The sequence below is a fragment of the Pempheris klunzingeri genome, chromosome 11, assembly GCF_042242105.1.
Source record: "Pempheris klunzingeri isolate RE-2024b chromosome 11, fPemKlu1.hap1, whole genome shotgun sequence".
NCBI lineage: Eukaryota > Metazoa > Chordata > Actinopteri > Acropomatiformes > Pempheridae > Pempheris > Pempheris klunzingeri.
This window is the reverse complement of record NC_092022.1, coordinates 6,515,583-6,540,535: the sequence shown is the minus strand read 5'-3', so window position 1 is coordinate 6,540,535 and position 24,953 is coordinate 6,515,583. Positions and strand designations below refer to the sequence as shown.

Here is a 24,953-nt window from a genome sequence, read left to right as displayed (position 1 = left end):
TCTACATTTTCAGATTTACACTATTAAGCCTCTTGTAGCTCTCAAGAATAAAAACGGCCTCAGTTGTCCTGTCAGAGCTAACGAAGGAGTCCTCAGCAGAGGTTTAACCAGCCCCCTGTGTGCGTGGACCCTGGGTGTCTTTAATGTAAGCTACATGAATTTGCATGATCGCACACAAATTCATAGTTTCTTTCATTTTTTAAAAAGTGGTTGCTCTCATCTTTCCATTATCCTTGATTTATGCCGTGTTTTTTGATTGCAAATTGTAACCTGGTTACATCTGTCCTTCTCTCCTCTCTTGTTGTCGTCTCAGTTTCCAGCAGTCTAGATTCATCTCATCCACATTCTGATAAACACTCCTACTAGTGTGTGTTTGCCCTCTTTCCCTGCCTCTGCTGCACCTTTTCTTTGCCCTGAAAAGCTGCACACCATGTTGATAGACAGGTCTATTAAAAGCTGTATGGATTCTGCAGGAGCATGAGAGGCGTAATTCACCACATGTGGGTATTTGTGTGTGTGTGTGTGTGTATAGAGTGTGTGTATGTATAGTATATACATTATATACATTAATGTGTGTGTAGCCTGTGAGCAGCTCATTCCAGACCATAACACCAAACCACAAACGACACCCAATACCTGCGGTGGGCATTTATTTTACATTATATTTGACATTTCCAGCAACTCTCAGCCAATTATAGCTCATGACAAGCTAATTCAAGCTCACTTTGATGTGATCAAGGCACCTGAAACTCTGTTGTACTTGTATTTCTGTAACAGAACTCCCACAGATTCTCCATAGTGGGTGAAATCGCACAATGAAAAATATCAGCTACTGTCATTCTTAGTGCTGTTTCACTCTCCCACTGTTTACTGGAGTTGGTGTAGAAAAGAAGTAGCTTGAATTTAGAAGTCATGCTTAAGAAACAGCCCTTAAAAAAATAGTTCATATATTAGTTTGTCACTTCTTGGGATGAAAGTGACCATATCTGATGCTTTAGTATCATGTGGACCAAAAGGATGAACCTGGCAGTGAAGAGCTGGTTATAGGTGTTTCTACGGTAGCCTAGAACAGACAAACAGGATCCTTTCTGTTGCAGTGGCAGCTCAAATTTGGTGACATGAATGCACCCGTTGTGCGATGAAGAAGAAGAAAGGCAAGAGGAATAACGTTATGTGTAGGATCATACTTTTTATTTATCAGAAGAAAAAGCGAGGGAAAGTTTATGGGCGAGAGTTTGGTTGCGATCTACAACCTCACCGCTTGATCAATATATGTAATTTGAAATTCCCGATGACAAATTTCTATTCAATTTCAAGTCTGCTTTAATAATGTATAATATACAATAGTATACTATATAGGTGCAATTATCTCACCTATGGATTCAAATACATAGAGACAATGAATTTGCAGTACTGATGTGAGACTAGAGTGCCCCTCTGCGACACCACGGTGGTCAAATGAAAGTAGAACCCACATGGGATTCAGGGTTATTGGGCTCCTACGTGTGCCGGGGTCCATTAAATCTGTTGAGGTGCCCTTGAATGAGACATTTCTCATCCAAATGGTCCGGTGGAGCTGCCTGCAGTACAGGAGTGACTGGTTGCAGCGGACAGTTTCCAGGTTATGTATGATCGAGCAGCAGCATGGTGAAGGAACACTGCATGCATGCTCACCAAAACGACTTCCGGGAAATAGAGGCATTTTCCAAATTAAATATAAATGAGAGTGCTATTGGGATGTAGTTTGACGTTGTTTGAGTGAAATGCAAAGGGGAAATGTCTGCCGATGTTGCTGCAGACGATGTTGTGAATCACACCTCAAGTTTTCTCTGTGAAACAGTGTTAACACCTGTTCAGTACTCGTAGTGTTTGGAGTTCTGCGATGTGAATATTTTATGATGACAGCTGGTCGGCATGTTATGTGTGTGCGCTGTGTGTGTGTGTGTGTGTAACTGGGTTTGTATCCATGTCACACTTTGCGTGCAACAGCCACAGGAAATAGCTCATCCTGTCATCCAAGCCTAGTATGTCAGACTTCCTTTTTTTGTCTCTCTTGATGGCAGAATGGTGACTTCTTTTCAAAGGTTAGTGTGTGTGTGTGTGTGCGTGTGTGTGTGTATGTGTGCGTGTGTGTCTTTGTGTAGGGTTTACAGGGAAACACTGAGGCTGTGTGAGTGAGATAAAGCCACCAGCCAAAAGAGAAAGTGTAAAGATGAGGGTATGCACACTGTCTGTCAGGTATTATCCACCTGCACAACAATATTGGGCCACAACAGGAAATAGTTTGCCATATTTTTTTCCTTTTAATACTGCTTTATTTATTTATTGTTATTGCTTGGTTCTATAAGCAGTGCAGCCTGCGTAATGTAGGCCATTTGCCACAGGATAACCATATTTAATCAGGTTGCTCAGTTGATGCTCTTTTACCTACTCTCTTAATAGAGACTAGCAGAAAAACCAACAGCAATATGGAGCTGGATGGAAGGGAGACCTCATATGCTCCTCTATATGCTGTTTTAGCTCTTTGATTTGATCTTGGTCCCCCCCCCCCCACTTCCTCTCTGCTCCTCTCTCTGTGTCTCCAGGCTAATTAATGTCAAATTAGAGTCACAGTGAACTCTGCGCTGTGCAACTTCCACTCGCCTTTTGTGCTCAAAAATACAGCTGCATGATATCGGCCAAATATTTGATTGATACATTGTTGAGTTCTCACAAGAGTAGAACCTACCCACAATAAGTGTTGTGGTATACACGCTGACTCTCTAAGTGTTGAGTCTCTCTATTTCTACATCAATTATTAAAGTAGAGGGAGCAACAGTTATAGAATTTTTTTACATTATAAAGTTTTAAAAGTTTTGATTCATCATTCTCCATGAAAACACATTGAAACACCCTTTGCAGTGTAATGCAATGTAGCTATTTTTCTTTACCAGCTCCAAAATCTATTTGAATTTCATCATCATCGATTGTATTTCTCTATCCGTGTTTCAGCATTTGTTCAACTGTTGTAGAGCTGGTGAAATAAATCCCATTTAAGGTTCTTCTTAGTGTCTTTGTGTGTGTGTGTGTGTGTGTGTATGAGGACACAATACTGACCGAGTTCAGCCTCCTGAATAGATAGACCTGACCTATGGTAATGATTATTAGAGGAAGAGTTCACACCAGTGTGTTTGGAAGAGTGAATGTTTCTGTGAGTGGACAAGTGGATGGAGAGGTGTCTGCAAAGAAATAAGAGTGACAGCCATGAAGGAAGAAAAACAGAAGTGTGATTGAGGAAATCATGAGCCCTGCAGGTTTGAGGAGAGCTGAGCTACTTAGGATAAGCTGGAGATGAGAGGCTGCAGTCATGGTCTGCAGTATCCGTGTGTGTGTTGGAGAGCAATATTTCTACTTTCTACTTTTAAGTATGTCTGCATATGTGTGTGCATTAATTTAGAGTTCTTATGTGAATTGATATGTTTGGAACTGTTCGTGTGTGTTTGTGTGTGCAGCTATAATTTTTGCATATAGGTAACCTGACACCATCAACACCATCCCTCTCCCTTCTATAATACGTTAAGGAATTACATCTCTAGCCATGAAGCATTCAATCGGGACCCTTAAAACTGATTCAAGTAATTTGCATTTTGCTGCTTTAACTCTACTGTCTGACCCATTGCATCAGGACACTGGTGTCTATAATTTGTCAATATGTTAAAGTATGGCTCCTTAAACAAAAGTACTAACTATTGTATCATACAAGCATGGAGTAATGGTGTTCTCTCTCATGAGAAAAGGCTGAAATAGATAGCAGTTGTGAGAAGTTAGACATCGGACACCGCAGCAAAATCCCATCTCAAACCAACATTCAACATTAATTTCACTCTTTGCGTAAGCATAAGCATAGGGTAGTTTTAGCTGCCCTAAAGTTAGCCATCCCCTCCTAGAGTTAAAAACAATGGCTGGAGACGCACGTCTGACGCGTCTGTGCTGGATTGACAGCAGCTGGCAGGCTGAGCCCAGGCAGGGGAATGAGAGACAAAGTGCATGCTCTGTAGCTTTACAAGTCACATGTAGACAGCGTGTTGTTAGTGGTACTGAAGAGTACGGACCACACCAGTATCTAAACAGACTGAAGTGATATTTGCAGGTAAGTTTACGTGCTGTTCAATATACTGCAGCTGGCCACCAAATTAGCCATCTAAGTTAGCTTAAAAATTTGCAATAGAAGTGCACGTTTTCCCACTGACTGTTTGGACACTCATTCATCAAGCTATGGTGCTGGGAAAGACATGTATTTTTGTTTGTAAATTAGGTAAGATAGTCTTAGCAGGAAAGCTAATGTAGATTGATGTTTATGATGGCTGCTGCTGGGCTGTTAGTCACTGTAACTGTCCGCATATGATAGACAGTAAGCTTACTGCTTTATGAATGAATGTATCTAAAATAAAGCAATTTGATTGGTTATATGGAAACAAGTCTACATAGACGGAGAACTAAGAGTATCCCAAAGATTTACGGCAAAACTAAGGGATACCATCATGAAATCAAAAAATATAAAAATTTGGTCTCCAAGTTCTTCTCAAAAGGAGAACACAACTGATTTTCAGTGCACATATGCACATTATAGCAGGAATAAAATTCAGTTGAACATTAGCTGTGGCAGATAAGAAAGTGCTCATATGAATCATATTTATAGCTCAAATATGGGCAAAAAATTATTATTAGCTAGGAGTATTTGTTGATGTGTATAAGCCTACATATACTAAATACTCAAAAGAATGTACTTCTTTAGTTAATGTTTATCATCAACTCCATTAACCATGGTCCTGTGATGTAAAAGTTAAGACGCTTTAAATACAGTTATACACCAGAGATAGGCTCAAATTTGCCTCTGCAGGAGGGTGTTTTTTAGTAACATTTTCTTAGGAAAGTTATTAATGGTGCATTGGGTTCCCTCTCCTTTGAATATCTGCCTGCTTGAGAGTGCAGATTCAGCATCTTTGGAGATTGTCAGGGCTCATTTTCGTCCTTTCAAAAAAGACATTTGCAGCCATTTGTTCTTGTAATAACTTCCACAGGCCTGAAAATTGCCTGAGCTGGCTGGCACACCATATGCAAGCTAACTGGTTTGTGAACCATACCCAGACAGTAGTAAATTGGCCATAACTTGAGGTGACACCTGTAGTTTAATGCTTTGAGCTCCATAAGAGACCTGTCAAAGCTGTCCTGTGACAGGCTTATCTGTCTCTGTCAGAGCTGCGGTATTCAACATGGGGCCGAGCCTCTGCTATGGGCCTGAGCTCCATCTGCAAACAGAAATACTGTGTCAAAATTCTATGCTGCATAATGCCTCCATAAACTATGAGAGGAGGCATGAAATTATTCAATGCTAATAATTGAATACTTGAAAATGAAAACAATAATTAAAAAAAATCTTTCTCATGTTTTCCTTGTGCTTTGCGTTGTGGAATAATAGTTCCCATCAATAACAAAATGAAAAAAAACTAATTTAGTCTCGATACTGACATGTTTGAATATACAGGTGTAAATAATAAAATGAATGAATGCTGGCTGAATTCCATTTAGCTGCTTCAGTTTCAGGGCCCTGGTATTATTAATTCTGGCTCACTGTCACACTGTCAGGGTTTACTGGAACACTTTAATAGAACAGAGCCATTGTCAATGTTATGAGTAACACCTGTGCCTGTCCTACTTAAACAAATCAAAATGTCTGCTGTGTAAAACGTAAACAACAGTAAAGAAACATTTTTACGTTAAAGACACATTAGCCAGTAATGATTGTAAAGACTGGGCGGATGTAATATTCCACCACCAAGTTTAATATTAACTGCTTGGCATTCGGGGTTTTAATGCACGTTTTCTTAGCCTTTGCAGTTGAGATGTTTTTCATGCCCACCCACTCATTTGTAGCATTAACCGGCATTTGCTCCATTTTCATTTGCTGCTCTATATGCTGTTTCCTGGCCAACTTTCCCTTAAAAGGTCACTTTTCGTCTCAGTGGAAATCCTTGGTTAAAGGTTAAGTGAGAAATAACTGAATGAAAACTCTGGGTCTAAGTTTGGCTATGTGCTGTATTTTTGTGTGTCCACGCTCTAAATCACCTGATTGTGTCACCGCTCTGACGAAACTTCCCGTTGCACTCTGTTTAGAGGTTAGTTTGCTGAATGTTGGCTGGACTTTTGTTGATAACCACCAAACAGTTCAGACTGCAGTACATAAACAGCACAAATGTCTTGAGAAGAGAATACCATTAGAGAATCTAAGCACACTGTGTGATGCATTAAATACATTTTGTTGTAGATGTCTTTCTGCTGCCACCTTAGTATAGAGGACCTCAATGTGAACACTTCTCACTTAAATTACTTTTTACCAAAGAAGGGCCTACTTCCCTACTGTTCGCAGGTTAGCGCAGAGTAAGTTGAACCCTGGGGCAAGCTGCTATTCAATTCTGAATGCTGAATGTAATATTTCTGTTCCGTGAGCAAAACAAATGAAATACCATTTACCTCCACTGTACTGGGGCATGAACATTAGCGACTGTGACTCAAAACGTGGACAAATAAAAGCAAAACTATCTGTTTGGCTGGATACCACTCGTGCACAAAGTGATTCTTCCTCTGTTGATAGCAAAAGCATACAAGTTTGTCAAGGATTCACTGGTTTTTCTGCACTGCTTTGGTGTTAATTAAGCTTGACATGATGAGAGCTCAAGAGCTGCCTGGATTAAAAAACTGCTGACTCCTCTCCTTCCACTGTTTGCTCCCTCTCCATCTCGTCCCTGCTCTTTCCCATCGCTCCATCCTTCGCTCATTCCTTACGTGTCTCTTGTGATGTTGCTTATAAAGCAGAGGGATAGACAGGGACTCATTAAAACAGCTCCCCCTCCTCTTTCTCCCATCTACCTCTCTACATCTCCATCTCGCCATCTTCATCAGATGTAATTATGGCAGCACAACGTGGGAGGAGCCTGCACGGCAAAATTATACTTTCAAATCTCCTTGCGCTCCAGCTATTCAAGGAACGAGACCTACATTTTCAGCCTGATCAGAGAAGAAACTGAAAAATATGGGTTAAGATGGGAAACAAGAAAAATGGAATAGCGTGGGGGGAAAAAAGAGAGGGTGCGTGAAAAAGAGAAAGAAAAGGGACAAGAGAAGCAGAGAGGGAGAGGAAAGACAGCTACAAAGAGAATATGTTAAGGAGGAAAGGAGGATGTCAGACTGTAGCAGTGGCTGTAGCCGCTGAGTTAACAGAACATGGGATCAGTGATGCTGTCAAGCTAGAAAATGCCAGACAGCAAAGCAGGCTGGGACAGCACAGTGCGAGGAACTGCTTAGTTAGGGTACGTGACTGATGCGGGCATTTTTTTCCCCGTCCCCTCCCTGTGCTTTCTACATCTTCCCCTCAAATTCAAAGAGCCACCTTGTCCTGTAGCATCTCGCAAAAAAAAAGGGGAGAGGGAGGGGTGACACAGTTCATTCGCGCATTGCATTGTGGGAAGGAAAGGGGATGGGAGAAACGCTTGGAACGTGCAGAGATTTACTAGCTTTGCTCTGGTTGCAGTGGAGCTAAAACAGCACTATTTATGGCAGCTGGGTCGCTGTGGTGGATGCAAAGCTACTGTAGGACAGACGGGATGAGAGCAGGTTGACACAGTTGAGAGAGGAGCTGTATGTCTCTTTTGCATTCGGGAGAAATTAGAGAGCCAAGCAAGGTCCGGACATGAGGGAGTATCAGCTCTCATCTGGAGGAAGAAGAGAAGGAAGGAGAAAGACAGGAGAAGAAGAGGAGGAGGGGTGATGCATTTTTTTTTATTTTTAGATGCTGAGGGGTGTCTCATATTCATTTCATTTGACTGTGTGTCTCTTATTATATCTATGTGTGTCTCGCTTGTGCCTACACTTGATTTCAATGTGTGTGCATACCTATGTAGCTGTGTGGATGTATGTGTGTGTGTATTTACGAGAGATGTAATGCTTTTCACTCAGGTTGCGGCTTTGGCTCAGCAATCACTCAGCGCTGCAGTCAATTTGTGGTTGATTTACCTCTCTCTCTCTCTGTTTCTGGTTGATTACAACTATTCTCTCTGCACTTCTGTTTTCCAAGGGAAGAAAGATGGACAATTTTCTGTGGGTAGCCATCCAAATGCACTCTCTCTATCATCTGGAGCTTTGAAGTTGGCTGAATGAATACAGTGTCCATGTGGTTTAGGTGAATAGAGGCACTGGTGCATCCTGAAACAGTCTGAGTCAGCAATGATATTTAAAGTAATCAATGACAATCTGCTTTGAAAGTGAGAATTAATGAATCGTAGTGATGTGTGTGTGTCCATACAGTAATTTATTTTTACAGAAATTAATTTATGTCTAACCCTTTCCTCCTTTTCTTTCCTTTGATTTGTCCCCCTTTACCTGGTTTCGGTGCTGTGATTTTTCTTACAGAACTTAAAAGAGTCATAACCTCACTGATCCAGTCAGTACAAATGCATTTGGTGTTACCAAGTGTTATTACAACCTACAGAACTTTGCTTTAAATTCCAGTGGAAATCCCAAACATACCAAATGAATCAGGCTAAATTTTGGGTTTAAATATTTCAGTGTACTGTAAATGTATAGCTTCATGAAATGTCAGAATAAGCTGATAGAGAATATATGTGATATTGTCAAATAGACCAAACTAAAATGTTTTTTCCAAAAGGAAATCTGAATTTTAAGGTTGAAATTGTATCTATTGACATGTATTTTCTGTCTGCAGGTCCAGGAGTGGCTATGTCTGAATTGTCAGATGCAGAGAGCTCTTGGCATTGATATGACCACACCTCGCTCTAAGAGCCAACAGCAGATTCACTCTCCGTCCCACCAAGCCAAACCCATCGTCCAGCCTCAGCAGCCTCAGCCAACACAGCCGGCAGCAGCAGCACAGCCCAAACCTTTGGCACAGAGTCAGCCCACCCAGCGGCAGCAGCAGCAGCAGCAGCAGCAGCAACAGCAGCAACAACAGCCGCAGCAGCCTCAGTCTCAGCCCTACGGCCAGACTCAACCCTACTCCCAGTCCCAGCCATACTCCCAGTCCCAGCAGTACCCCCAGTCTCACCCTCAGTCATACCCTGTGTCCCAGCCAGGACCCCAGAATCAGCCTCATACCTCCCCAGGCTTGCAGAGACACCCAGGCCCAGGTGGCCCTCAGTCTCAGACAGGGCCCTTTCAGCAGGGCATGAGGTCCGACCCATACTCCCAGAGAGGTCCTGGAGCTCCAGGAGCTGTTGGAGGTCCTGCAGGAGGTCCCAACCAGCCTGGGGGTCCACGGATTCCTCACCCAGGTGCTGTGCCCCTTCCTGGCTTGACCAAGGCTCCCTCCCAGCCCGATTTGGGTCGCGGTTCTCCAATGCACCAGTCAACGGCACGGCACCACGACCAGACCAGAAGCGCTGGCTCTTCCCCAGCCCACAGACCTCAGAGTCAGGCACCTCCTCCTGCCCAGGATGGCCTGACCAAACTGTTTGGCTTTGGGGCATCGCTGCTCAATCAGGCTAGTACACTGATCAATGTTGACCCTCTACCTACTGCCTCCACCCAGCCAAGCCCTGCACGAGGTAAAGTGGTGTTCAGTAATGCAGCTTCTGACAGCAGGCAGCAACAACAAGGGGCCCCTGGCACCAAACCATTTGGAATGGGGGGCCCTCATGCTCCAACTCAAATGGGTGGCCCTCATGCCACGAGCCAAATGGGGGGTCCTCACACGATGAGCCAAATGGGAGGTCCTCATGCACCAAGCCAAATGGGGGGTCCCCACGCGCCAAGCCAAGCAGGAGGCCCTTATCCACCAAGCCAAATGGGGGGTCCTCATGCGCCAAACCAAGTGGGAGGTACCCAAATGGGTGGACCACATGCGCAAACCCAGAAGCAGCAAACCATGCCCCATCAACAAGGAATGCCACAACAGCAGTCGCCTGTACATCATCAAAAAGGGCACCAAGGACAACAACATCAGCAAGCAGCTGCCCATGTCCAGAGAGTGCAGCAGAAGCAGGAGCCTGTTGTGGCGCCGGTACCTGCTCCAGAACCTGTGAAGCCCAAAGTGAACTGTCCTCTTTGTAAAACAGAGCTGAACATCGGGAGCTCCGACCCTCCCAACTACAACACCTGCACTCAGTGTCACAGCCAAGTGTGTAACCTGTGCGGCTTCAACCCCACGCCACATCTGGTGGAGGTAAGAGGAATGTTACACACACATGCCGTATGGTGTACACACAAAGTCTCCTATATGTATTTCAGCAAACAAAATGTGTTTCACCACACATATTTAAGAACAAGAACTGTACTCACATGCACACATTGAGGATCATCTTCCCTCAGACAATATCATTCAGCAAAAATAGTGAACGTTTTTCACTGTTCACAACTTAAAGAGGATTCGATCCTCTTTATGTTGTGAATACAGTTAGACCTGAACCTGTAATCTTTGTCTTTCCTCTGAGGAACTCACTCTCTTTTCTTCATTCTTATTCTTATCAACATTGTGGTGTAGTGCAGACCTATGTTTGATTTTCTCTTTTTTGCTGCCTTGCTTTGATAGTTGTAAGTTGTCTCTCTGTCTTTTCTTCCTCTTCATTTCCAAATACCTCTCTGACTTCCTCCATTCTTAATTAAACACGATTACAATGTACTAAGTTAAAAGTAAGGCAAACACAGCCTACTACATTCAAGCCTATTAACAGTTGAAAAAAAGTACACTGATGTACATGAACAAATGCACAAGCATGCACAACCAGGGATACGACTAACAGCAGACAGTCATTTATATAGTGTTATCTCATTTTCTTTTAGTGACTAGAAGCAAATACAAGACCATTGAGTCATCTCTCCTTTGCTGTCCCTTTAAGCTACGGTGGCTTATATTTGACACACATTTCTGCTGAAGAATTTAGTAATCCTACTAATTGGAACATAGTTTAAATAGTTTAACAGACAATACCTGGTAAGAGAAAACAGGAGTTTTTGTTGCATTCTTTTGCGGCTTAATGTGACCTGATCATACTGATGTTCAATTCAAGTACTGAGAAAACAATGGTTTCACCTATGGGTGATAACTTTGAAGGGGATTTAGCTATTAGTTCACAAATTAACATGGCAGCAACAGACCAGAACGACAATGACTCTTCTACAATGACAATGACAATGCTATATGCTAAAAAATGTTTCCCTGCAAACATGTCAGTAAAATAAGGTCATAGCAACCACTGAAATTGAGAAACAGTCTTACCGTTGCTACAAGTTTCCAAGCAAACCCATCAGAAAGCTGCTTTCTTACATTTTTTTTTTGCACTACAAAAGACAAAAGGCCTGTTTCTTAAAGGGCCAGTAGTTTTTTGTAGGTCAAAAAGAAACTGCATAAATAAGATGCTTACTGAGTGGCAACACTAGAGAAACAAATATGTGAAGTGAAAATAACACTTTTTTATTTAACTTGTGTTTTACTCTCTACCATATTGACTTGCAGTCAGTCTTTTGCATCGTGTCAAATTGTATCATCAAATTGGTGAATCTTATTATGTCGCATTGGAAGGAACTCTATATGTACCTTTAATGTATCAGATCATTGGCAATATATGGGGTTGCTGAATCAGAAGTGACTATTCACCCAGATGGTATAAAAACAGCTAAATGCCAGAAGAGTCAGATTACCTTCTCCTAATGTGTATGATGAGCTTCAATCTAACTTTAATGAGTGTTTCAGTCTCTCCGAGAAAAATATATTATACAAGCAAAAGATATACAAACCCTCAATTTTATAAGAGCCATTATATCCACAAGGTCCTTATTTCTTATTATTCCAACAGACATTCACAAATGTTTGTCACTTTAAAATCAATGTAATATGGCCTCCAACAGTCCATTAGCTCTTAAATGATCAAAGCATTAGTTTTACAAACTTCAAGAGACGCCAAACAAGCTTTTTTGTTTCAAGGATATTTGATTCGTAAGATGAGGGAGGAGAAAGAGCAATAAGAAAGTATAATGGGTGAAATAGAAGAACAAATATTCAGCTGGATATATAACGAGTAATAAATGGAGATAGAGGGGAAAAAGGCACAAGAGAGAGCAGAACGTCGAGGCGACAGACAGAATGAAGACAGACAAATAAAGATGAAGAATGTTGCCCAAACAAAGGCAAAAAGGTGACGAACGAGAGAGAATGAAGGTTTGGAAAGAAGCAGAAACACAAAAAAAACAGACGTCCTTTTCAGCTATACTTTCTTTCTTTCCTCGAAAGTGATTCTGCTCATGCAACAATGAAACGAGTGTAAAGGCCGACTGCTCCTTCACCTCCCCTTTATCGATCCAGACGGAGGTGTAGAGGTGAAATGAAGGAAGAGAGAAGGCAATAGAAAAGAAAAAGGAAATCAAGTAAGGGAAGGACATTGGAAAGGAAAGAAAGAAAGGATAGAATTCAGGATGTACTGCATGTTTTAGAGGAATAATGCAAGAAATTGAGTATGTAGGGAAGAAGGGAAGGAAGTATGCAAGGAAGGAAGAAGGGAAGTTTAAGCAGGGAAGTTATTAAGGTAATGAAAAATTAGAAAGGAGGGTGAGGGGAAAAGAAGGAAACTAGTGTGTTAGTGGGGATGAAATGTGGGGAAAAAAGAACTGAGGAAAGAAACAGATAAAAGGAGTTATAAAAAGAAGCAAGCATGCGTGAGTCAGTCAGTCAGGCAGATTGAGAATGACTCGTGCTGTATTTACTTTGAGGCAGCATGATGCCTTCAGGGTCTTTGGGGAGTACAGTTGCTCACAGTACTGTACTGTAATGTACTGTCACTGCCTCAAGATAGAAGTAGAGATAATATACAGGCTTATACACTTAAGCCTTACACTAAGCTTAAGTACTACTACTGTGTACAGGGTAATAATAAACATGCACACACACAGCAAAGAGAGGGAACGGGTCAAAATGTTATTTGGACCATGAGAAATCAGTGCCATTAAAACTGTCACACATGCAGACCAAGAGAAGACATATTATGTACAGAGTGTGTATGCATGTTTGTGCAATGTGGGTTAAGGCCTGCAGCTTTCTGGGAGAAATGAATGAAAGAGAAAATAGACATATGGAGAGAAATGTCAGAAGGATTAAATAAGGAATATAATAAGCACCAAATAATATTCCTTGTTTCACTAAATAAGGAAAGAGGCGATGATGACTCTAAATGTTTAAGCTGTAGTCAAGCCAGAAAAAAGGTGAATTGGAAAAGATGGGGACCAGACACAAAGCCGATGAAGGAAAATGGATCTGTAGAGATGCATCAAAAGAGGAGTGGTAATAGACATGCAAAGAGACAGGAAGAAAAAGGAAGAGTAGACAATTGAGAGAGAAAAGAAAATCTTACAAAGTGATAAAGTGGAGCTCACAATGACATTAAGATGGATGATGAGATGTTCAGAGAAACACAGATTCAAAGTGAGACTAAGAACAAGGAAACTGTTAAAACATGGTAAGACAACTGGGTAGAAGCGAGGCGAGGTGAGGGGAGGTAAATTTAAGCAGCACCCTATCATACATTCAAAGTGCTTTATAGGCAAGAGATGATATTTTAGAAATAAAAGGAGAATACAAGATAAAGTTGTATAAACATACAGATGTGTTTTAAACTAAAGTAATAACATTGATTAAAATCAATTAATTCAAAGTTTGTATAGTATAAAATAAATATAACATTATTAGAAGAGACCTAGAAGAGACAACAGTCTTTTACTGAGTTTTAAAATTGGCTGATGGGAAACCAGACATGTAGAGCTGAATCACATGCAACCTTTGGTCCAGAGGGAAGACAGGCACTAAGAAACACATTAGTGATGATATGATAATAATATGATAAATAAATCTAACCTGAACCTTACGAACACGTCTGAATCTTCGACCAACACAGTCCTCATTCCCAAGATATAAAACTCAGATTGATTCTCTCGAATATAGCTGTACTTGTACACACAAACGAGACAGTAAGTAGAGCAGTGGGGAACATAATGAAACGATGAGATCCCAGATGTGCAGTTTTTGCTGAGGAGGTTTGACTGATAGCAGGCACTTAAATAAAACTAAATCTGAGTCCAAACAGCTTTGCTTCTAAAAAATATTGAAAAAACAAAATGTTTTCCCAGTTTGGTCCAGACTGAAATATCTCAGATGCCATTGGATGGATTTGCATTTAGTACCGACATTCACATTTACCACAGGATGAATTCTACTGACTTTCGTGATCCTCTGATTTCAAGTAGCCGCCATGTAGTTGAGTGATCACGTTAGCGTGTTGATGTTAGGATTTGGCTCGAAGCTAGACTGTGCCTATGTTCACCGATACAGTGTTGCTTCTGTCTGGTCTGTTACACTTAATACAGGTCGTTCAATGCTGTGGGGGCACATGAACATCAAACCTTTATTCAGTCCTCATGAAGCGCCAGTTTGACCCAATAAGTTCTACATTTCTTCAAGAAGTTATCCTCTGCCTTTGCAGTTCATCATACATGTGAACTACATTAGTGCTTTCTCTCATCTCATCTCATTTTCTAAGCCGCTTATCCGTCAGGGTCGCGGGGGAGCTGGAGCCTATCCCAGCTGACATTGGGCGAGAGGTGGGGTACACCCTGGACTGGTCGCCAGCCAATCGCAGGGCCACATACAGAGACAGACAACCACTCACGGTTGAGAATTAATATAATATAATATAATTAATAGAATAGAGAATTAACCTAATGTGCATGTCTTTGGATTGTGGGAGGAAGCCGGAGTGAACCCACGCTAGCATGGGGAGAACATGCAAACTCCACACAGAAAGACCCTGGGTTCAAACCGGGATTTGAACCCGGGACCTTCTTGCTGTGAGGCAACAGTGCTAACCACAGCACCACCATGCTGCCCTACATTAGTGCTTTGCCATGTCGATATTGAATGCTCATTTTCTCCACATACATAGATCTGATTTCTAAATAAATGCTTATGTATTAAACCAGTTGCCAGGGGATAGAGTTGTCTATTTGCACTAATTTCTCTGAACAGCCCTCTTCTCTCCTCACTATACACCAGAATATACACTGACAGGGTACAACCTTGTGTCTGGACCGGAAGATGAATCCCTCTGACAAGTGCAGATGAGAGTTGGTGTTTTAGAAAGACAGAAACACTGTGATAGAGAAACATGGAGGGTAGTGCTTGCTTGATTTATCAATAATTCAGGAACTTTTTATATATAAATAGCTAGAGAGATGAAATATGTAAGGGGGAGGCAGTGTCTCCTGGAACAGAAAAGTAAAAAGTCACAAGGTTTATCATGCCCCCTCTGTCCTCTCAGCTTCTCTACTTATTTCCTGTCTTCCATAGTTGTTTCCCTCGACCCTTCTTTCCTTCCCTTTTCCCAACATTTTGCTTCTCCTTGGGTCTGCTCATTCATCCGTCCTGTCTTTCCTTTTTTCCTGGTGCCTTTCTTTCCCGTCTGTGAAGAAAATGAGGCAATGATATTTGTTTTAAGAAATCAAATGGAGCTTGAAGGGAACAGGGAGTGTTTGAGAAACTGAGGTTTATGTCCGTGTATATTTTCGAAGTTGTGCACAGTGTGAGTTTAGGATTACACAGCCTTCTCATGAAGGTCTGACTGTTGACACAGCATGACACACACACACACACACACACACACACACACACATTACATTCACACTGTATAAGCAGGTGTTAGTGAATGAGTGAATGAGGCCATTTCTCTGGCCAGTCTGTCATTCAGGCGTTCACAGCTGTCATCATTGCTGTCTGAACAATTATTAGGATTACTGCAGCCAGTCCACCTGGATATAAGTGTGTGTGTGTGTGCTTTTGTGTGTTTGTGTATGTGTGTGTGTGCGGAAACTGATTAGGGATTGTGACATTTAATCTGCATTGGTGTGTTTGTGCCCATGTGGTGTCTTTGTGTGTATTGTTTTATCTGTGTCTGAGTTTGCTGTGCTCCTTGTCAACAATCATAAAATGAACTAGTACAGTCATGTACCAATACTGTTTAGTCTGGTTAGCTGGAAAGTTTCCCCCTGATCTAGATCCACCATAAAACAGCTAATCCAAAATTAGGAAAGGATTACTTCCCATGTTTATTATTTGGTCACACTCAGAGACAAGCATTTCAAATGATTTATGTAAAATGTTACTATATTTGGATTTTTTTCAACAGAGCTGTTACCCTTACAGATGTATCACGGCAGTATTATGTTAGCACTAATGCAAACTGAACATTTCCCACCGCCGCAGCTTCACATTAAACGCGTTTAACTAGCCAACCACAAGGTGTTTTTTATTGTGAGGCAGTCAGGTAATACAATGTATTTGTCACCAACTCTTTTTACTGCAACTCTTTTTACTCCTTTACTGCACTCCCTGCTGTTGTGTGGAAAACTAGTCACGCTTTGTGTGCACTATTAAATCAGATGGGAAATAAATATGACCTGACTTTTCCATAAAACAGAGTGAGGCTGCTCTGTTAACAGATACACCAGTTGCTCTTAATCTGTTGCATTTGTCAGTAGTGCTGTTTGCACAACTCTTTGTGGTTCACTCACACAGTCAACAGAGTTTTTTCTACATTACACTTATACTTGGTTTCTGCTATTGTAACCATCTTGTTGTAATGTCTTCTCACTCACACCGTCAAGCACACCGCTCTGCTTCAGGAAAATGCCACAAGTGCCAAAAGGTTAACGTGGTTAATTTATAGATTTTCTCTGTGTGTATGATCTTAATTATGTGTGTGTGCACGTGCAAAACGTTTCCACAGCACTGATTGGTCATTATAAAGGTAGCTTCCAGCACAATGGGGGTCATTACGGCTGATAGAATAGAGTTAGTTTTTGTTTATTTTATGTAACACATTTCATTATCATATTTCAATTTCATCTTTTGGCCTTTTACCAATTTCCTTCATCTAGCTGCTCTCTGTTTGCTTGTTTCCCTTGCTTTCTATTCTACCGGGAAAAATAAATACAAGAATAATAATCTCTTAATTGATGAGCAGAGGGTAGGACACAGAGAGGCAAAAACAAATGGAGCGAGGAAACAGCAAAAAGACAATTTTAACAAAAGACAGAAGCTCCATAATGACATTTAGTCATTTTTTCAATCTAAAAAAAGACCAGTTTTCACAAACACAGGATTTTAATAAATTGTACGACGTTTATTGATGAACTGTACAGACAAAATATATTGACATTTAAATAATTTATTAATCTGATGTGCATTTAAATTATATGAAAATAAAATTGTGAATTATCTGAAAATAAAAAGTCAAATATTAAAGGTCATGCACATGACAGGTTCCTCCTTCTATGGTACAAAATAACAGGATTCCACTGTTCTCTGCAAGATAATGACACCATGAAACCCTCTGTTAGATAACATGGAGTGACATTCACATCTCAGCAGAGATCCATAAAGGCAGAAAACAATGTTTATTTGTTATATCTCCAGCATACTGCAGCAATTAATATTTACATAGCAGTCTGTGTTCACCACACACAGTTTCATTGCAGACTATGGTGGTCCCCTTTTTGTTAGGTTTGCAATGAAGACTTACAAGTCCTCTCTTGGCAATCATTCAATTCAAAACAGCATTTCTGATGTTATTTTGTGAAATGTTTTTATTTTTGTTATTCTAAATGAGAAGGGGCTGTGGTCCACACTTGGCTGTATATAGGGATAGTCCACTGTTGGTGACGTAGGAATGCTTGTGTGTGTGTGTGTGTGTGTCTGAACAATTTCTACAGTCTGTTTAGCTGTGCTGGTCAGTATCTGAAAATAGTACAGACAGAAAGAAAGGAGCAGATGTCACATTGTGTAAGGCCCCTCAAGAACCCCACTTACCCTCTCCAAATACACACACATGCACTCACACACACATACAAAAGCACTGCACTACCTCTTAATCTGTTGTGTGTGTGTGTTTCTGTGAGTGACTGTTGGATATTCCTCATAGCTTATGATATACCTTGTGGTTCGATACGGCATTTAATGTTAATTTAATGTGTAAAATAGTGTTATTTAATTTGTAGGAGTTTCTTAATTTTCTCTCCTTCCCTCTATTCTACAGCTTTCTTTGTCTCCTAACTGTGTTCACCACATCTCTCCGTCTAAGACTGTCTAAGATCTGGTTTCCAATTTTATTCATTCCCCCCAAAGATTTGTACTCGAGTGTTACTGTTCAAATCAAAGACATGCGAATATGCAAAAACCATCAAACCACCAATCAATAGGAAATGACTATTGAGTCTTTCAAGGGAGACTGATTATACTACAATGTTTAAAATAGGTAGCTACATTTTTTGCCCATGAAAATGGTCCACGAATCTAAGAATAAAGGTGTTGGCAAGTATTCTTCTCAGCCCCAAACTAAAAAAGACTTTAAGATACACCTAAGGGGTAAAAAGAAAAGAGAGGTGACAGGCAGAAAGGAGTCAAAGGTAGGAAATAAGGATGGAGTGAGTCATGCTTTTCTATTTAGAAAGAAATCAGAACAAAAATAGAGCAGCAGTGGGAACGGCGGTGCTCCTAATGGACGGACAGTTTGCTCCTGCACTTCAGGACATCTCACTACAATTAATAATACAACGGCTCGCCGTGCTCTCCTCTCCCTCTTCTCCTTCTCTCCTCCTTCCCTCCTCTTCCCGCCTCTGTCCACCCACCTCCTCTCCATCTGTTCCTTTCATCTTGTCCTCTCTGCCCCCTTTTTCATCCTCTCTCTCCCACCCAGATTTGCCCAGGTGGGATTCAAACTGGCAACTTTCTGATCGCTGTCCTGTTTTGAGGGTATATATAGCCTTCCCACTTTCCCTTTTTCCTCTCTCTATAACATTTGTCCTTTGATTTCTATTTTCCGTCACCTCTCTTTTTCACAAATCATCTTCCTTTGCCCTCTTTTGTTCTCACATCTTTGCAGGAAACTAAATCTTGTTCATTTCAGCCTTTGTTCATTTTTCTCAGTCCCTCCACTGCTCGCCTGCTCCCCCAACCCCCCCGAGCTCTTAACTTATTCAGCACACCTAATTTCTCTCACTTCTTTTATTCATACAATATGCATTCAGAAAACTGCAAGACAAGTAAGTTTTTCTGCACGTATTGTTGGCAGTTGCAGAAAAAGTTGGTGGTTATGGAGGTTTGTTGCTGGTGCTGCCACTCAACAGAGTGTCATTGACCTCCCCATAGCTTGGTGTGTGGCAGACTATGGGAGTATAACAGGCTAAAGAAAATACTTACTTCTCTTTGGCAGAAAACACCATGATGGTTAGATATGAAATTTTTAAAAAGACAGTATAAGACAGGACACTTAAACTGTCTGCAGTGAAACACAACCCCCCACTTCCAGCCCACCCAGGTGTACTATTCATTTATCTGGGATATTTCAGGTTTTATAGTGAAATTAAGACATTCCCTGTCGAGTAATGTTTCGAGCTGGGATTTGAACCACTGACATTTTTCAGACTGTAAAATGTGACCCCAAATACTTCCAAATTACGCTAATGTACTGAGCTCCATGAGGGAGAATAACCCGATTCAAGTTTCTTTTCCTTTGAGAGTGACGTCTGTGTCTGACATTGTGTTAACTTGACTTCTCACTGTTGGTTCTTTAAAAGCCTTCAGATGACGCACACCGAGGCAGCGTGCTTGGTTTCTCTCTCTTAGTTCAGTCAGGCGGGTGGTGCAAGTGCCATTTTAAGGTGTTTGTGTGATGAGACTAGAGCCTGATGAAGCCCTGTCTGTTCTTCATTTGTTGTGACAGAAAGTCAGAAATCCTAAGATTGGTTATTGTTTTATTGTTTTTAAAATGATGAAGGTGCAGAAAAGACTTTAGTAATGTAAAATACTTTACCCTTCATTGTGATATGCTGCTGCTTTTGTTCATACTTCTGTCCTCCCTCCTCAGACTGCCTCCACCCCTCAATCTGTCTGCCCTTCCTCTCTTCTTTCATCCTCTTATATCTCCTCTTTTTCCCTGCAGTATTTTTGCTTCTTCTCTCCCACATTACTTTCTTGTTGTGCGGATGAGTTACAGCTCCATCACAGTCCCTCTTCTTCTTTCTCGCCGTAACTTATTTTGTCACAGAGTCATCTCTCTTTGGTCCTCTTTTCTCTGTTTGTGTGAACATAAAGGTCCCTTCTGGAATCAAAGGCATTGCTATAAAGCACACATATACATACACATACAGACCAATACACTTTTTTTTTTTATCTTTACAGTTTTCAGCCCTCCATAAACACAGGAGCTCTTAATCAGAGGCAGAGAGATAGTGGAGGAAAAGGACTCTTAAATTGAGACAACACACTGCAGTACATGTTAGTTTTCACTCAATAGGTTTGCTCTACCAAGAGGAAAACATTTCTCTTTTGTGATCCATTCTACGTAGTTTACTCACTCAACAAACTACATAGTGTACTGAATACACTTGGTGTACTTAATACGGTAAATACTGATATTGATTCAGAAACTAGAGGTCAGTTATACTTTAAAGGTATAGTTTTGAAGTGTGGTTGTATGAGGTATTTATCTATAGACAGTGTATTACTTACAGTAGATTGTGGTCAGCGATCACTCACTTCAAAGCCACCAGACTGCATTGATAAAAACAGAGTGTGTGCTACCGCTACCTCGGTCATTGATCTAACGTATTAGTTCAAGTCCAAGCCAACCACAATAACACAATCAAACTAACTGAACAAGGCAGCGGTAGACTTGTTACTCCCCTGTTTTGTAAGGTAAGTAAGTAAGTGTTTTTGTCAATGGAGTCTGGTTTTGTTACGACCATAGTCGCAACACTTTGAAGTGAGTGATGGGAAAGAGAGGACATCTCCAGTTTCATCAGAAGAAGCTGTCGAACAGCTTTTTTTAGGGGGTTAAAATAGCAGTACATTGCTTCGCGTCCATGCCAGGACTCTCTGCTGCCTGTCTCCTGTTTGTGCAAATGTCTGGAAAGTCTGAATATACCAACAACTATACATAGAAGTAAAAAAAAAATAGAATGCATTTGCAAACTAAAAGCATTGCAAAACAACATTATAGGCAGCTGTAAAGTGAGGCTTCTTCCCCTAATTTAAAGGTCTTAAATATTACACTGACTTTGTCAATTACATTTACAACTCCAGTCCAGTTTTGATACATATATACATATATTGTGAGCGGCAGTGGTGCAACACAAAGACAACCGTGGCTCTGTGAGAGAAGGATGAGAAAGAGGGCAGTGAGTTTGTTTCCTCACAGAGCAGCGGCTGGGGATGTTTGAAAGGAAACATACTGTTCTGAAATGTGTCCTGCTAAATTTTTCAGCAGTGCAGGTGAGGACATTTTCTATAAATACTTCTAGAAAAATGTCAAAAAAGTAATCTGCCGTCACCAGCAGTAATTTTGTGAATGTATATTTAATTTTGTCGTCAACTAAAACATGAGTTGTCCGGCTGGTTTTCTCACCTCACATCTGCCCATTTCTCCGTGCACGTGTGTGAGAATGCATCCACGATCAGATGTGTTACTGTCCTCCCTGCAGTCAGTGTCATAATGAAGCGGAGGCAGTAATAGAGGGCACAGTGCTCCCCCTGCGGACCAATAAGTGGTGCCTCCCTCAGAGAGCCTTAACAACACACACAGGTACATACTACTATGCAGACTGTTCTCTGAGAAATGGAACCAGTTTACAATCTCCAGAAGGCAGTAATGTACTCATGTGAAGACACGTTTCACATTGATGTGTAGGGGGAGAGACTGAAAGAGACGGATCAGTGTGTTTGGTGCAAAAACAGCAGGAGATAGGTGTGTGTTGTCCGTGTGTTATCCTGCAAGCTCTTGCTTGCGGTACCTTTAAGTTTTGTATTTTTTCTGTCCTACTTTCACTACACCCTCCACCATGTTGCCTTTAAATGGGTCAGTGAGGAGAGCTGTTTCGTCCCTTGGGCTACACAGCTGATTAACAGCACCCCTCACACACACAAACAGAGACTCCCAGAAGCACAATGTGTGATTCTGAACAAGTTAAAACCCAAAGGTGTAGGGGAGATACTGCACAAGAGAAGATGGGAATTCCCTCACCGGGATGAAGAGTGAAAGAACATGAAGCTGAAGCTGCTGGGAGATACAGTGGAGGACGATTTTATTTCTTATTCCTAGAGGTGTAGTGGTGTGAAGGATGATTATAAGGGGGCCATCTCTCCCCAAGGTTAGAGATGTAGAAAAAAACATGCAGGATTGAATTACCTCAAACCTGTAACTGTCAAAAATAATATTGACTATGTACAGAGGAACTTTGTGAGGCAGAAAAAGGAGGGATCCTTTCCCGCTATCATAAAGTTGGAAGCTCACTGTAGCCTAAAGTTGTTTGAGTTGTGTAGTCCATCGCATTGAACATCAGATCTGTATTTATTTGCGCTACGGTTGCATCATTGCTTGATAGTTGAAATACAATATTTAAAACTTGACTTGATGCTCGATTTGACACAAAGTTTGAAGAGCTGACTATTAACATCGTACAAGGATGGATTGAAACCAGTGGCCTAAAAGAAAACAAAACTTTTACAGTTCTTCATAATTGACATGTAAGACTGTGTAATTGTAATCCTGTACATCTGCAGCCACAGTGGCGAAGCAGAAGAAACATCCTTCCCCAGGGTTATACACCTGTATAACATTATCACTGACATGGAAAAATGACTCCCAGAGAAACTAGATGGAGAACAACCTATAGGTCTGTGAAGCAGCAGATCTCCGCGGGGATCAGAGTTTTTTGAGAGACATATGCAGCTGGTGAGAAAAAATGAGTCTCAGCACACATCACGAGCACTGAAAAAGAGGCGTAATGAAGAACCAGAGTGGTGTTAAGACTCTGAACCTCAGTAACAGCTTTTGCCAATTGCCAGTGATGGAAAACAAGATGAACAGTGTTTTACCAAAATGGAGCCTGAGGGCACATATGAGATGACGAAAAAAAAAAAAAATACTATTACTGGAACTGAATCCACTGCTGAGCCGTAATGAAGGATTCTGTTTTAGCAATGCGCAGAGCAGAGGCTGGATCTTCTTGAGTCATTATGGCTGACTGGAGTAATAGTGTCTTAAAGTGACATGGAGCTTGTTATCCCTAGAGGTTGCAGCACAGCCAGAATGCAGGTTTCTGTGTGAGAAATATGTCGACTTCTAACCGCATCTTGAGCTGTGAGGGCTGACAAGAGGGAATGTGGTTTGATGCTGCGTTTCTTCAAAGTAGAAAGGCAGAATTCATCGCTGGCAGTTGGTCATTACAACAACAAGCCTTGACCACGGACGCTCCATGAATGTTTTGTTCGCCCCGTGTATCATGCTGCTGCATTTTAGCAGTGTAGGTAGCGTACGGTGGTAGCTACAATAAGAATGTGCTGCTTTAACTTGTTTTTATTCTATGAATTGATCATTTATTGATCCTAAATTTAGTAATTTCAGAAATTCTTAAATGTCATGTCCTGCTTCCACAGAATTCGAGCAATTTAGCCCATTCTATGCAATCACACAGGAAAAAAATGCTGTGCTTTTCTGACTTTTTGTCAGAAAGCAAAAGCCATTACTCTTTCTTTAACAATAGACAGAAAGGCAGGATGTCTGATAAATTTTAACTGGAGCAACATATAAGCTCTGACAGCGGGGAAACTTGGCAACCGCTGCAACTTAAAGAGACTTACCGAACTGCGTGGGTATATGGACTGGAGTAAAAAGCAATGTATCTTTTTAGGTTCCTCTCTGCCCCCACATTTCCTTCTGTTTCTCTTCGGGGGTTCTGACAGTTTCATATCAAACACAAACACATTGATCTTCCTTTCTCACACGTTATCTCTCTTTTACACACCACCTTTAAGTCTGCAAATTGAGTGACTCATAAGCGTGTGTGTGTGTGTGTGTGTGTGTGCATAAAAGAGGGATCATACAATAATATACAAAATACTTTGCATCATAAAAAGGAAATCTGCTCTTTAAAGGAAAACTCACGCACACACACAGTCATGACTCACATTGATTATCGAATGAAAAGGGTGAATGACTCAGGCACACTCATCTGTCTTCTTTTTTTCTTTCTTTCTTTCTTTCTTGGTACCACCACACTCATTTGTTTAGTTAATGCAACTTGTCGGTGCATGGGTGCGAAAATGTCTGTGTTTGTGTGTTTGTGTGTGTGTATACAAATGGTGGGTGGAGGTGTGTGTGTATTTGGGGGGTCGTGACAGACTGGGAGAACATTGATTCATGCCCTTTCCATTTGCCCACTTCCTGTCTGTATCTCAGGAGGGAAGCAGAGCAGATGAATGGCTCCTCTGATTCACACCTCTGCCTGCTCTACATCAGGGTCCGTTCACAGTTTTTGATTTTTGTTCCTCATGTGTTCATTCATGTGTTTGAACTGAGATGTGAGACATCCACAGGACTTAGAGATTAGATGTTTTAAGTGTGAATGTAAACTACTGGATGTAGACTGCGAAGCGTCATTAAATGGCCTGTTTTCAGTTGTTATCAGTACCATTCAAATGCTTCAGTTGGGTCCAAATGCAGCTACCAATATGCATATGATCTCATATTATCAATATATCTGCAGCAAGTATAACGTTACCAGACCTTTGTCATCATGGTAGCTATAATAAACATGTTTGTAATGTTGCGAAACAGTGGTTAGGTTTAGGCGGCCAAATTACTTCGTCAGTTAAATTAAGTCAATGCTGACTTTTGGTTTCACACAGGACACAAACCCTGGTCTCCTGAGTGAAAGTCCAGCTGCCCTGTCCTCCTCACTACAGCACTATTTAGACTGTCCCATCTTACCTCCTCTTTTGCTTCATGCCTATCATTATCACTACCGCCGCTAGGTGTTGCTTCCTAAATATGAGTTGTTCCAGCTGACCCATAGATGATGAAGGTCTA

General features: G+C 41.2%; 1 protein-coding gene across 1 annotated transcript in view; it reads left to right on the top strand.

Moving 5' to 3' along the window:
* bsna (bassoon presynaptic cytomatrix protein a) overlaps window positions 1-24,953 on the top strand; it is a 99,604-nt gene that overhangs the window by 23,337 nt on the left and 51,314 nt on the right. The window contains exons 2-3 of the mRNA XM_070839798.1: window positions 8,759-9,704; window positions 9,870-10,213. Of these exons, the coding sequence (XP_070695899.1) occupies window positions 8,759-9,704; window positions 9,870-10,213 (1,290 nt within the window). The remainder of the gene's footprint in view (window positions 1-8,758; window positions 9,705-9,869; window positions 10,214-24,953) is intronic.